At 27.5% G+C, this 14,643-nt stretch overlaps 1 protein-coding gene across 8 annotated transcripts in view; it reads right to left on the bottom strand.

Annotated features, from left to right (window-relative positions):
- The window catches only part of LOC145202104 (pseudouridylate synthase 7 homolog), a 39,056-nt gene extending 27,776 nt beyond the window's left edge, over positions 1–11,280 (bottom strand). The window contains exons 1-10 of one of the 8 annotated variants that reach the window (XM_090082297.1): positions 11,175–11,280; positions 9,046–9,113; positions 8,915–8,964; positions 8,631–8,763; positions 8,371–8,409; positions 6,929–7,437; positions 4,104–4,346; positions 3,176–3,349; positions 2,682–2,929; positions 2,436–2,531 (exon numbers count right to left, since the gene is read on the bottom strand). In XM_090082297.1, coding sequence (XP_089938423.1) covers positions 2,436–2,531; positions 2,682–2,929; positions 3,176–3,349; positions 4,104–4,346; positions 6,929–7,437; positions 8,371–8,409; positions 8,631–8,763; positions 8,915–8,964; positions 9,046–9,104 — 1,551 coding nt within the window. In that variant the 5' untranslated portion in view covers positions 9,105–9,113; positions 11,175–11,280. Of the gene's footprint in view, positions 1–2,435; positions 2,532–2,681; positions 2,930–3,175; positions 3,350–4,103; positions 4,347–6,928; positions 7,438–8,370; positions 8,410–8,630; positions 8,764–8,914; positions 8,965–9,045; positions 9,114–10,129; positions 10,847–11,174 lie in introns of those variants that run through there. The other 7 variants (XM_090082295.1, XM_090082293.1, XM_090082296.1 and 4 more) reach the window with 7 other exon arrangements.
- Positions 11,281–14,643: the final 3,363 nt, after the last annotated feature.

Here is a 14,643-nt window from a genome sequence, read left to right as displayed (position 1 = left end):
GTATAGATTTTCATTATTTTGTATAGGTTTTTCATCTTTTTGTATAAGTTTTGCTATACTAGTTCTATTATAGATTAAATTATATCAATTATATACATACAACTAAATTTCAATAGTTATACCGTAATTACTTCACCTTTATAAGAAACAAAAAAAGAATGAAAATTAAAGCCTGTTAGTGAGAGATAACTAGCTTTTGACATGTCAGAAATTCAAAAAATTCAAAAAACTCTTGACCCACTTTTACTTTTATTTACATAATAGCTTATGCTTTTGTTTCAACAAATAGTTTTGTATTAATCAAGATTGAAGATTTATTACTGAATGTGATTTTGAAGATAATCATAATGAATCGTAATGAAATTCTGTAAATAGTGTTTGACAAGTCAGAGTTCTAAAAGTTTCAACAAATCAACCACTGTTCCCATGACTTTTTTACCAATAAAAACTTAAGATTCGAATGTGTTTTGCTAGAACAGCATCAAACACTATTAGACTTAATGGAGCCTAGATCACTTCTGGAGACATTATATGTTTTCAGCTTGCTACAGTTTGTCTGTCATTCAAGTTACTTTGTCAAATGTCACTTTTGAGAGAATTTCTTCAACTTGCAACTTCACTGGTTGGAATGGACAGCTCAGCAACACTTTAACAAACTGGATTTCTTCATCAAGCTTGCTGAATGGCAACACTTATACTTTGAGAACAGTAATCTTTGATGAGGATCTGTCATCAACCCAATAGGCAATGAATCCAACAGTTCAACAGACTTTTAGGTAACATCTACTCTCTATTGTGGTTTACATATCCAGTAGTGACATTTTATGACATTCTACTCAGTATATTTTCAAAATAAACTTAATTGTAAATTTGGGAAAGAGAAATTTTGGATAAAAAACACATTGGATTTTAATTGAAATACTTTAATGTAATAATGGAACTAGCAGTTAGGAAAACATCAGAGCATTTAAATGAAATTTTCAACTAATAGTTAAAACTGCTAGATATTTGGGAGATTTTAGAAAATCTTTGAACTTTAGAAATTATTGAAGATGGTGTTAATTTTTATTGTAGAAAGAATAATACTTTTTTTTGGAGCTGAAAAAACAATTTTAAACAAAATTAATAGATCAAGATGCAGCAACATCTGATTTTTTTTAGTCAATGATGAAAAGAATTTCTGCAAGAAGAAATATTAGAACTGTAGGTCTTTAAAGATATTTAGAGGCACAGTATGATCAAGCTAAAAAAGTTTATTTTAGACTATTCAAAGAAAAAAAGAAGTACAGCAAGAGATATTCATTCAAGGTTTTTTATGATCCTTAAGATACATCTACAGTACAGTAGAATACATCTACAGTACAGTAGAATACATCTACAGTAGAATGTGAAGCCTACAATGTTAAAATTAAAGAACCTTTAAAAAAACAGAGTAAGGCTGAAGAGTATGACCATTTCCTAGCCCAGAACTCCAATGCAATAATGAATAAGGCTTCCTTAAATGTTCTAGCTTGCATCAAAAAAGAAAAAGCTGTATATGAAGGATCAAATGACTGTCCAAAAATGCTTAATAAATTGCACTGGGCTTTTAAGCCCTCACCACCATCATAAGTTGAAGTAGAAATAGGCTGCTAGACTTTTTATACTAAGTTGAGAACATCATTGAATGATAAAATAATTGTCACATTTTTTGTGTTCTAACTTGAATGCCTAGTTATGTAACATTTTGTCACACTTATACAGTAAACTATAATACTTTAGCGTTTGGAAATTACTTAAAATTGATTATGTTACTTGAGTAATTCAAAAAAAATTACTTAAAACTACTTAATTAATCTTTTCCCATTAATTGAACACTCCTAAAAATAAGACCTGAGACAACCACTCAAAATGAAATTTTGTTCCAAGCTACCACATGCCAGTTACTTAGACTATCTATGTTTTTATTTAAAGAAAATCCAGGTTGGCAATATGTAATATAATCAAAGTGTAATGGAAATTTTCAAGTTAGAAACAGTTTTGAGTCATTCATGGAAGAACTGTTCTAAAGTAAAAAGTGCTCACAGTAACAATATGATAATGCTAAGATAATAATTTAAAAACAAATGTTCAAATTATTAAATTGGATCTTGGTTGTAAATGTCACTGCTTTGTTTTTTAAAGCAATTCTTAAAAATAGAGTAGTAGTATTAATATTAATAATCAAGATTTTTTAAAAATTGGTTTAAAAAAGAATTTCAAAAGAATTACTTAAAAATTTTTGGTTTACTTATTTAGACAGACTAAAAATAGATTTATTTAAAAAGATGCTCTGAGGATTCCTTTATGCAGCTGCATTTATATCACATTTAATTTATGTCACATTTAATTTCAAACAATTATCATTTGAGATTTTGTATAATTTAAAAGAAGTATATACATAAACCACTGAGAACCTTAAAAGTGATAAGTTTGCCTTTCTTTCCAACTTCCTTCAAACGAATTTCAACTTGTCTTGAAAGTTGCTCAACAAACTCTTCTACTTCTTTCATCTAAAAATAATAAAACATGTTCATACTAACTGTTAAAAAAAAATCATTCAGAGTATCTTATTCATAATTTGAAAGTACTTTTAAAATTCAAAATAATTAGAATTCAATTGAGTTTGTTTTTTAAATGATGAAACAGTAGGCATTACTTACAGTGTTGAATCTCATTCCATAGTTGATCTCAGCAGAGACACTTTTTCTTTCATCTTCAAGCTTTAAGGGACGACTATCTTTACCCCGAGAAAAATTATACAAAGTCTCACCTAGCTTTGGACCAAATTCTTTCTTTAAAAATAATAAAGAAAATTTCTGAAGGTCAGCACAAGTCCTAATTGATAATGATAATAATTTATCACCATGGGAGGCACCCACTCCAGGAAGATCACAAACCTTTTGATTCGCTAAAATGTTTTTATAATTATTAGCGTTTTAATCTATGAGTGAGCAAAAGAATTGCAAAAATTATAACCATGAATGCACTAAATAGAACCTTCATCTTTCATCATACTATTTTATTATTAAAAAGGGACTGTCACTTTTTTGTTTCTTAAACACAAAACAAATCACTCAAAAACTCAGCTCACAAATGCAAATAACATATATAAAAAAAGATAAGTTTTAAAAAAATATTGAAAGTAAATACCAACCAATAAATTCAGAAACATCACTTTTTTGAATGTAGCAAACACCATTAGGTTTGGCATGTTTAGTAGCAAGCCTTGCTAATAATATATTTTCAGAGATTCCACAAGATGCAGTGCACTGAGTTTCTTCAAAAATCTTATTCCGAATTTGTTCAGCAAGATCAATAACATTATTTCCTAAAAGTTATCAATAATTTTTCTTCTTTTACCAACAGTTTTTTACTTTAATCATAATTTGCAACATTTGGTCCAAAAATTGTCTACTATAAAGAACAAAATATTCTTAGTCTTTCTAAAACGCCAAACACAATGAGCAGAATGTAAAACAAGAAGTTTAAATTCAAATCCTTTCATTTTTAGAATTAATTTATGAAGCTTGACATAACAAAAGTTTAGTGATGTTCATTTTACTAAATAAAATTAAAAAAAAAAATTTGAGATTTTTACATAATCTTTCATCATTTTGTAAAAGTGATGAAAAGTGAAACATTTTCAGTGTTAAACAAAAAGTTATTGCATAATAGTAGCAGTTTTATCCAATCCATTCACTTTTGATTCTATTTTGCAATTTAATTTTCAATAACTTGTTTTGAAACCTATACTGATACAACTTTTGCCATGATACTTATATTTGACAAAATTAGCTTTTTTAGGTGAATTTGATTAGAACTTTTACTGGGAAAATCTAATCATCTTTCACATCTGAATATATAAAGACCTAATTAGCAAACCTAACATTCTATTAGGGTAAGAACAGTACATAGACAGACTTGTTACAATAAAACTAAGCATATTCTTTGCCCTATCATATCTCTTGACTACATATTATTGTTTTATATCTACTTAGATAGTTTCTTTGAAATCAACAATTGCTAAACTAATTAATAATTATTTGGATCAATCAACTTAACAAAAGTTACAAGTTAAAAACCTGCAATCTGTGAAACATCTAACAGAGCTTCATCACAACTCACAGCTTCTATCTCACAAGTATAGTTTGAGAGTATCTCATAGACTTTTTGTGACACTTTTCTGTACTGGTCAAAATGATAGGGTACACATATAAGGGTGGGGCATAATGATTTTGCTTTATTCAACATCATTCCATTCTTAATTCCATAACAACGAGCTTCATAACTGCAGGATGCTATGCTTGACCAGGAATCTGCAGCTCCTGAAATTCAAACAACACATTACTGTTAATAGTTTTTTTTTTTTTTTGTACAACTATATTTCAGATTGTTTAACATTCAAGTTAAAACATAATTCATTTTAAAATTCTTTAACTTAAAAAAGTAAATATAGAAGAAACTAGAACCCTAATATCAGACTGAGTTACTTTAACTGAAAATAATGAAAAGAAACCACTTTAAAAAATAGAAAATGTAATAACAAGTAATAACTAAAAATCATACGTATTAGTATATAAAAACTTTTGAAAACTTTGTTTTTAATTATCAAAAAGAAGAGTTTATAACTATGAGAAACAATAAATAAGCTATTTAAAAATAGCAAAGAACCAATTTTAAAAAAATAAAGAAGCTATTTAAAAATAGCAAAGAACCAATTTTAAAAAAATAAAGAAGCTATTTAAAAATAGCAAAGAACCAATTTTAAAAAAATAAAGAAGCTATTTAAAAATAGCAAAGAACCAATTTTAAAAAAATAAAGAAGCTATTTAAAAATAGCAAAGAACCAATTTTAAAAAAATAAAGAAGCTATTTAAAAATAAGTTTAACATGCAATGAGACAGTTATAAAATTTAAGTGCATTTAACAAAATATCTATGAATTTTTAAAGAAAGAAAACAGTTGTAAAGATCACAAAAGTACAGTAAAGACCAAATACTGAAGGTTAAATACCATTACTATGCTTAGACAACTGAAGTTATTTTGGATTAAATCATAGTTGATTGTCCAGATTTAATGTATATTAACGGGTGATGCTGAAGTTATCAGACAAAATAAAAAAACGTCAATAACTTATTTATAAATAAAAAAACAAACTACTATTATATTTTTTTTAAACAAAGCATTTATCTTTTAATAAAAATATATTCTTTTTTATATGAAAAAACACCACCATCTGCAATTGATCTCAATTTTACTCTGACGCCTTTCATATGCGACTGTAAAAAGTTTAAATCAATTTCTTGTAGTTTTAGTTTAATGCGATCAATCAAAACTTGCTCTGTTGAAGCTTGCCAATCTCCGTCGTAAACCTTCTGTGCCAAATGTCCCCAAAAATTTTCAATTGGTCGTGCTTGAGACACATTTGGGGGATTGGATTCTTTATCAACGTAATAGACATATTGGTCCATCCAATTTAGAGAATTTTTAGAATAATGAGAACTTGCTAAATCTGGCCAAAATAAATAGTTAAAGTCTCCATGATACTTGTGAATAAATGGAAGAAGTCGTTTTTCTAAACATTCATTAATATTGATTGATGAATTGATCGCTACAGCCTTGGAAGTGCGAAACAATGGCTCGGACATACTACGGTCAGATATGGCTATCCACATTAATAATTTTTTTGGAAATTTCTCTTTTCCTATAAAACGAACACTTTCTGGGCATGTCTTTTTGTTGTTTGTGTAGTATCCAGAATTTCCAGGCATGTTGTCCCCTGCAAAACAAAAGTATTTTTCGTCATCGATGACTAGAAGCGATTTTGTGTTATAGAGTTGGTTAACTAGTTTCCTGCTTCTTTTCTTTGCCTTTATTTGTTGTTCTATAGTGTATTTTGGAGTCTTTTCACGTTTTCTATATTTAATATTCATTTTTTTTAACTGACGACAAATTGTCGATTGATTTACACCGAATTTAATACCTATTTTTCTCTGATTGACCCCTTTTTGATTGTTGACAAGTCTTGTTAATTCGGCTTTCTTTTCTCTAGTCCAGGATGTCGGACGACCAGGGTGCTTTCTATCAGAAAAAGATTGAACAGTTTCAAGTCTTTTTAGGTTATCATATATTGCACTTCGAGCAAACCCTTCCTTTTCAAAATGATTTACGATTTTTTTTCTTTAATATTAGGTTTATTTACAAAAAACATTTTTAGCCGCTTTTGAAAAGATTCTCGTTCAGCTGCATTAAACCTCATTTTAAATAATTATGTTTCAAAAAATAAAGTTTATATTTTATAGAACGTTTATGCCTACGTATAAAACCAAAAAAACTTATTATTATGCTCAAATAATGAAATTAGGATTTGTCCGATAACTTCAGCATCACCTGTTATACACTTGAAATTTTTGAAATATTGTGAAGTGAGACCAAAAGTGTTGTATGTGGTTTATTCAAGATAAAGATATTCATAAGCCATGTTTTAAACAGAACAGCATTTTAGATAACCAATAAATCAACCAGATAGAGTGTTTATGAAAAATTTTAATTTTATTTACAAAGAAATATTTAGGTGTGATAAAGCATCACACTATGCCAAAAACACATTGAGCTCCTCAGCACAAACAAAACACCATTTGCATCTAAACAAAGAACTCAACCAACTTACTTTAACACCTTTTTTGTTGAATTTTTTTTAGAAATTCTGTTTTAGTTTTTTTTTTTTTTTTTGGAAATTAAGTTTTAAAAAAATAACAAACATCAAACAAAATTAAAGTAAATTGTGTTTGTAAAAATAAAAATAACTTTTTTTTTTGTAACATTTTTAAATAAGTGTAGACTTGTAGGTGTCACTTGTTATGTAAGAAAAAAAAAAAGTAACAAATGGAAATAAAATAGTAATAACCACTAGATTTATTTGAGTGACAAACAGCAACTGGTTTTCCTTTAAGACTTTGATCAACTGTTAGAGCCACAGACACAAAGAAAGAATCCATGTCAACATGCATAACTAGTTTATCCATGTTCTTTTTAATAGGTTCATCCACAAACTGTTTCTTTCTTTTCTGGATATCTGCAGTAAATTTTTTTAATTCTGCTTTCCACATTGACAAATGGTGTAAACGTGAATGAGCATAATACTCTGATATAAAGTTTGGATCACCAGCTTTTAAACTCGGGTTTGCTTTTCCATTATACTCGTGTTTAGATAAATGAGGAACAAATAATTCTTTTCCTTTAAAGACATCTTCACTATTAGAAACTTTAGAAATTATCCTGTTACAGCTGTGCAAGCTATCACCATCTAAACTTGTTTTCGTTGTAGCACCTCTAAACTTCAATTTCGTACCATCGCGTTTATTTACTGAGTACAGCAGATATTTATCAACTGGTAATAACTTGCCAGCACTAACACTAAAATAGTTAAGCAAATAATAATATATGAAACAAAAACAGCTCAACTTTAATGGATTTCAAGAGGAGAGTTTGAAGAAGAAGAAGGAAAAGAAGAAGAAGAATAAAAGAGAGCTTAGGAGTGGTTCTGAACATATATTTTTAAAACTTTAAAATAACTTTAAGGTAAAAATACTAATTGAAAAACTAGTTAAAATTAACTACTTCAATCAACTTATTTTATAACCTTATACCTAACTCAAAATATTTATTTTCATCTAAGAATCACAGTTTGGTTTTTTGATTTTTTACGATTAATAATAATTAAAGTAAATTAAAATAGAACTTTTTATGCATTTAAAACAGCCACGTTATCAGTGTGATATGTTTACATGCATATGTAAAATTGTGATTTAAAATTTGTTTTAATCAAATTAAATCAGTTTTAATTGAATAGCAACTCTGCACAAAAAACTTGAAACAAAATAAAATAAGGTTTGCAAGGTATCACAAATTTTTTTGAAATCCTGTAAATTTGTATTGTTTTAAATTAGAGTTATTTGAAACAACTTATACAGAAATTTCAATTTTATTCTTTATAAATCGTAAAAAAAATCAAAAAAACAAACTGTGATGTCTATTTTCATCAAGGTCCTTTAAAAATCTGTTTTTAAAAAAAGCTCAGAAGCAGTATAGGATTTGTACGAATGAAAAAAAATCTGTTTTTAAAAAAACCTGAAAGCAGTACAGGGTTTGTACGAATGTTAGATAATTAAATGAGGGGTTTGGAATAATTAGTTCTGAAAGTAACAAAGTAAAATGGGTCATTCAGAGGTTTTTTTGGAAGCTGTTGTAGTTGTCGTTGCTGTTTTCAATTCTTTCCCATCTCTAATAGCACAAAAACAAGTAATAAAAAAAAATTAGATTACAAAAAATATAGTAAACTCATTTTACCTATCAACAATCCAGTCAGGATGCACAACTTGATCATTTCTAGCAAATTTAAAAATCAATTAAATGTACAAACAATGAAAAGAAAAAATTATCAAACAAATTAATCAAACCTTAATGATATGCTTTTGTATCTTAAAAAAGTTTATCTTGCTTATGCATGATAGTAATTAACACACCAATATGAAAACTTTTGATAAGAATGATATCTTATCCAAAATGTCAACAAGAAAAATAAAAATTTAAACAAAAGTAAAAAATACTTTTTTAAATCCTTTATTTTGCTGCTGGTTAAATTTGTAGCTATAACATGAGTTACATGTGTTTTTGAAAAAAAATGTTGATACTGTCCCCCATTTTCTCCAACTAAACGCTTCAATTCATCAGATGATGGATCTAAACAGATTTTGAAAGTTTTTGAAAGTAGATTTTTAACTAAATATTTATTGAAAAAAAAATTAATGAGGCTCAACAAGAAAAGAGATTAAGAGCAAAATAAAAAATGCTAAATTTTATAAATTGTTTAAAAACAAGTAGTTTAACTTACGTGTGTACCCATTGACCCATATAGAAACACTTTTAAAAATATTTGATTTTCTAAACAAAAATTTAGCTGTCAATAAAAGTTTCAATTCATGTTGTAAGTTTATACAGATTGCTTATTTTGATTTACCCTACCTTTGGATAACTGACTCATTTTGGAATTGATCATGCAATTTTTTTACCTTTGCTTGCATATACCCACCCTGAAAAGAAAGAAATGTTAAATTAATCAATAAAGCAATGCTATAGATTTATTGGTTCATTTAATATTTTAGTATGATAGTAGTTTTATTTTCATTACATTATTTCAGCCTAACCTTCTACCAAAGTTAACTTTAATAGAAATATTAAAGTAAGTATAGCAGAGGGTTCTATTACAAGAATTATAATGGTATCTAACAAAATATCTATTTATAGAAGAGTGACCTTTGTTATAAGTAATAGTCTAGTTTAAAAAAAAACTTATTTTTCTAATAAGTATTAATCACAAAGATATCATTTTTTAAGATGTATTGATGAAGTTCTATAGCTAGAAGTTTTATAAATGAAAATCATGTAAAAAATAACACTATACTGCTCTTAATTGAACTTTTGTGTTATAATTTAGCCAACCAAAAGATTATTTTAAAAAGAAATTATTTCTGTAAACAAAGTAAAAATTAACAAGCAGAAAAGTGTAAATAAATTAGAGTAATTGAAGAGGTGGAAACTTATGATACAAATTACATTCATGTCTATTGTTAGTCAACTTTTGAAATAATATTTACTACATATTAGGGTGTCCCAAAAAAGGGTAAAGCCAAAAACAGAGAAGACACTACCATTCAATTCTTTTTTTAATTAGTTTTTTGAAGACATTTTCTTTAAAGAAAAACATTCTAGTTAGTGATTGATGATTCTCAAATGACAAATGATTCTTAATATTGTTTTAAATGATTCCAAATGCAGAGAAAAATCTTTCTATACATCCGGAGCTAGGTGGACAGCTATGAAACTAACACATAAATCTTGGAATGTTAGCTGAAAAATTCAAGGTTTTCACCTCTTTTAATTTAACTAATGGGGTAATCTTTTCATCTGGGTATCAAATTACTTATTATTAGAGTAGTGCTTTTTTTCTTTCTTTTTTTTTTTTTTTTTTTTTTTACAACCTACTTAATATTCTAATATTCTTAACTAGATCGTAAACTCTTTAATAAAATTTTCATAGCCGACAAACCTTTTCTTCCCACCCATCATTTCTACTTTTTCTCTTGATTAAGGAATGGGACATGAACAATGGCAAGAAACTACACTAGGACTCCGCTAGTGTTTTAAAGAACGTTAGGTCGATAGAGTACCATTTTGAGATCGGTGAAGTGCACCAAAAAACTTAAAATGTGATCGATTGATCCACAGCAAAAACTTAAAATGTGGTCGATTTTTTGAGAACCAGCTCCTGACTTTACTCCCGACTCTTTGATTACGCACCAGTTAACGCATTAGTTGGAGAAGTCAGAGAATTATTAATAAAACAGGCAATAGTAAACTTTTGACATTATGTTTTTTATAAAGTATTAATGATATGTAAATATTAAAGATTTGCAAGAAGATTTTACTTACTTTACCTGTACTAACCAAGCATATGTATACGAGCCTGATATATTTATTTCATAAATAGTAGATCCAAGTTCAAAATTAAAATTGTCGAATTAGATTATAGTAATAAAAAGAACGGGTTTAAAATATACGTTTATCCTGATTTCATTTACCAAAAGCCGCCACCCAGCAGTTAAGTAAACGACTCGGCTGCACAAGTAAGGTGATTACCCTATTCTCGTGTATTCTCGTGTAAGTAAGGTAATTACTTGCTTGTCCAGCCGAGATTTGATACTGTCAATTTTTTTGAAAAACTATCTAGAATTGCGGTTATTGTGGGTTTTCAAAAAATTCAGTTAAAGAAATTTGCTGAGTCTGCATTAACCTTAAGAGTTGCATATAATGGCTGCATGGAAAGCTATCACCTGTTTTTTAAAGGTTTTGCTGACTTTTTATTTTTTAACTACATAAATGCTGATAACCAATCAGTCGTTTTAAGAGAAAAAAATTGTGAGACGATACATCGAGACTCAATGTATCGTCTCATATAAACTCATAAAACTCACTCATATAAAACCTACAATAAAGTATTTCTGTATTAAAATTAATAGTTAATGAATTTTGAAATAATAATAGACAAACTCTATTTTTTATTAGACGAAAAAATCAAAGATAAAGTAATTTACATTTTAAAGTTTTTTTTTCTAGATTTACATCTACCAAAGTCTTTGAGTATATCGTCAAAGTTAATTTTGCGCATATCTGCCTCAATCATAAGCAGAGATAAGGAATGGAGCCTTTCTTGTTTCATTGTTGATCTATTTGGATTTTCTGTATGTTTCAACTGAGAAAAAGAACGCTCAGTTGAACAGTTAATAACCATTAATGTTAAAAATATGCGGAAGGCGATTTCAACATTTGGAAAGGCACACTCAATATTGTCTCTAATTATTACTTGGTATAATTCTCCATGATTGAACGTGTTTTTTTCCGATTTTGATGTAGCTGGAAACTTGTGTCGAATATATGAATGAAACTGTTGTAGTTCAGTATATAAATTATTGTTCAGATCTTTAGGATAAGCATTTCTTAGTTCTTCACAACACTGCGATGTTTGTGATAATGATCCATCGACCAAACAAGAAAAGCGAACTGCTACATCATTATATATACTTGTCTTCGTCTACTCATTTCTCTCTCAAGTGAAGTCGTTAAAGCGCAAAAAAAAAAAGTCATTAAAGCGCGAAAAAAATAATTCGTTTAAAAAAATGCTAAATAGAAAAAACCGGCTCATTTATAGCTTAATTTTTAAGCATTCCAGATTAAACCAAAATTGAATGTGAATTTTTATTATAATGTATTTCTTCATTTTCATAACACTTGTTCTATTTTCAGTTGTTTCTGGACTTAAATTTGTTTAAAAAAAATATTTCTTGAGGACTTGTGGTGCCCCCAAAAGCTTGGTGTCCAAGGCTAATGCATTGTTTGCCTAATGGTTAATCCAGGCCTGCATCGAGTAACAGCGCAGTTATTTATAATAAGCTGTATTAAAAATTTGTTAAATCATAGACTGCTAAAACTTAAAGGTTATGTAAGCAAATTGATAACAACTTTAAATAAACTTCATAAAGCTAAATTGGTCTCTAAAATGTAATATAAACGACCTTGTAATAAAACTGTAAACGATCGATTCTTATTATCATACTTTGCTAATTTTTGGAAAGTTTATTGTTTAGATAAAAAAAAGTTCGCAAATTTTAAAATGATTTGGCTATTAAGTCGATAAACAATTCAATTTTATGTAGAACTTTATGATCTGTATGGGTCTATTAAGGTAATTTGAGACAAAATGAGACAGTTTATCTTTCTAGTCTAAAACAGAACTGTTGTAATTGAATGCTTTGTCTCTAGCCTATGATTTAGTTGTATCTTAAAACGTTTTAACCATGGGCATAAGAAAATGTCACTCACAGATTATACTGCATAAAATAAAATCATTTTAAAATGTTTAGAAATTAGATGGGTTAAAACCGACTTAGTTTTTTGAATATGTAAAAACCTATGTTAAACAAGTATGCGCGAATTCATGCCCAAAGACACACACAAATCGAAAATCTTAGAGTACTTTTCAATGAAGCATATCTGAGAGCTGCTATAAAAAAGAATGCTGCTTCAAGTTTTCGAGCAACATAATTTGTGCCAATTAATCAGGATATTCTAGGAATAAATACCTGAGGATCATTTTGAGTGTTATCAGTAGTACTACTACACTATTAAACCCTCAAGAAGTTCACTTTGAAATTGATAGTCATATGGAAAATAAAATTATAGAGCACCTGAAGTTTGCTGCATCTCAGCAACACGATGAGTTAAAGCTTAAAAAAATACTTACCTAATATCATTGTTGCTGCATCAAAATCCAAAAATTAATCCTCCAATGAGAAAATGCTTTTAAATAATCTAAGATCATAATTAGTTCCCCGTATAAAAAAAGGATATTTTATGAAAATGAAATAAACAAGAAAACAAACAAATGGCTAAAAAGAGCACAAACAAAAAAGTGTAACATGATAAAATTTAATTTGGGAAGAGATTTGTAGTAACTTTTTTATATTTGTTTTTAGTCTACCTTGATCTTATTCTAAGCTTGTTCTAACAATACCAATCATTTTCTAAATGGAATTTGTCTTACTTTACTCTAGATTCTGGGGAAAGTGGGATAGATTAGATATTAAAATTTTAAAAGACTTTCCTTAATAATACAAAAAGCTAATTCCACAAATCGTTGAGTGATTTCAAGTCATCTAATGGGTTAGTGATTAGCAAAATTTCGTTTTGTATAAACCTAAGGACACTTTTTCCAAAAAAGTGTCTCACTGTCTGCTGCATGAACCCTAAGTCCATAAACATGTAAGAGCTTATTGATAACTTGAAGTAATTAAGCTTTGTCTACATGAAAATAGTAACTTTAAGTTTTATGTTCAACATTAAATGAAATCAAACAAAAAAGAAACATTTCTAACAAAATCAAATACATAAACCGTTAAAATAAATATTATTGCTGTAAACTAATCTAAGGAAACAAAATGAGACTTAAATATTCATAAATCATGGCCTACTTAAATACACATTTAAGTACATAAATATACATTTAAGTAGGCCATGCATAAACACAAACATTTTAAAACAGGAACAATGTAAATGTTTAAAAACATTTATGCAGGAACAAGTATCACTATAGTTTGTCAAAAAAATATTCAAAAAAACTGTTTGCGGATATTTTAATGAAAATGTCTAAAGTTTATATATATATATATATATATATATATATATATATATATATATATATATATATATATATATATATATATATATATATATATATATAATTAAATACATATATACATATAATTAAATACATATATACATATAATTAAATACATATATACATATAATTAAATACATATATACATATAATTAAATACATATATACATATAATTAAATACATATATACATATAATTAAATACATATATACATATAATTAAATACATATATACATATAACTAAATACACGTTTGGCCGAAATACTGTAGAGTGGGCGTGATATTCAATTTGCTGAAATAAAATAACACTTTTTCATGAGCTTTAGACAGATAATTTCTGTGTTGTTATTTGTTTAAAAGCTTGCCAACAGTTTAATTTGCTGCCAAAAACTATTAAACTTTAGAGATAAATACTTTGAGTACATTTGGCAACTTAAGCATGGCATTACTTCCTCTATATAAAATAGACTATACAAACCCACAAAGGCTTATAAAATAAAGTTTTGGGCGCAGGCTGCTATTAAAATAAACTGTCCCACTCATAGCAATAAAGATATAATTATTGTTCTAGTTTAATAGATACCTAAAAAGAAATGTTTCATAAGTTCTTTTCAAGTCAGAGTGAGAAGAGTTTATCTTTTGTGTCAATCTAATTTGTTTTTGCATTTTATTTCAAGCGACATCACTAGTTATTTTGAAACCTGCTTAAGTGAAGTATTGTTATGACTGTTATTTGAGATTTCTTATAAACAGTTTTTTAGTGTATTACTTGTATTTTTTTTTTTAAAAGATAAAAAAAATTACAAAGTAATGTTTAATTTTTATAACGA

Source organism: Hydra viridissima, unplaced genomic scaffold (assembly GCF_058129835.1).
Source record: "Hydra viridissima isolate aposymbiotic clone 2 unplaced genomic scaffold, HvirCarnegie_v1 scaffold_3, whole genome shotgun sequence".
NCBI lineage: Eukaryota > Metazoa > Cnidaria > Hydrozoa > Anthoathecata > Hydridae > Hydra > Hydra viridissima.
Note: the sequence above shows the minus strand (reverse complement) of the source record. Positions and strands in the feature narration are given on the sequence as shown.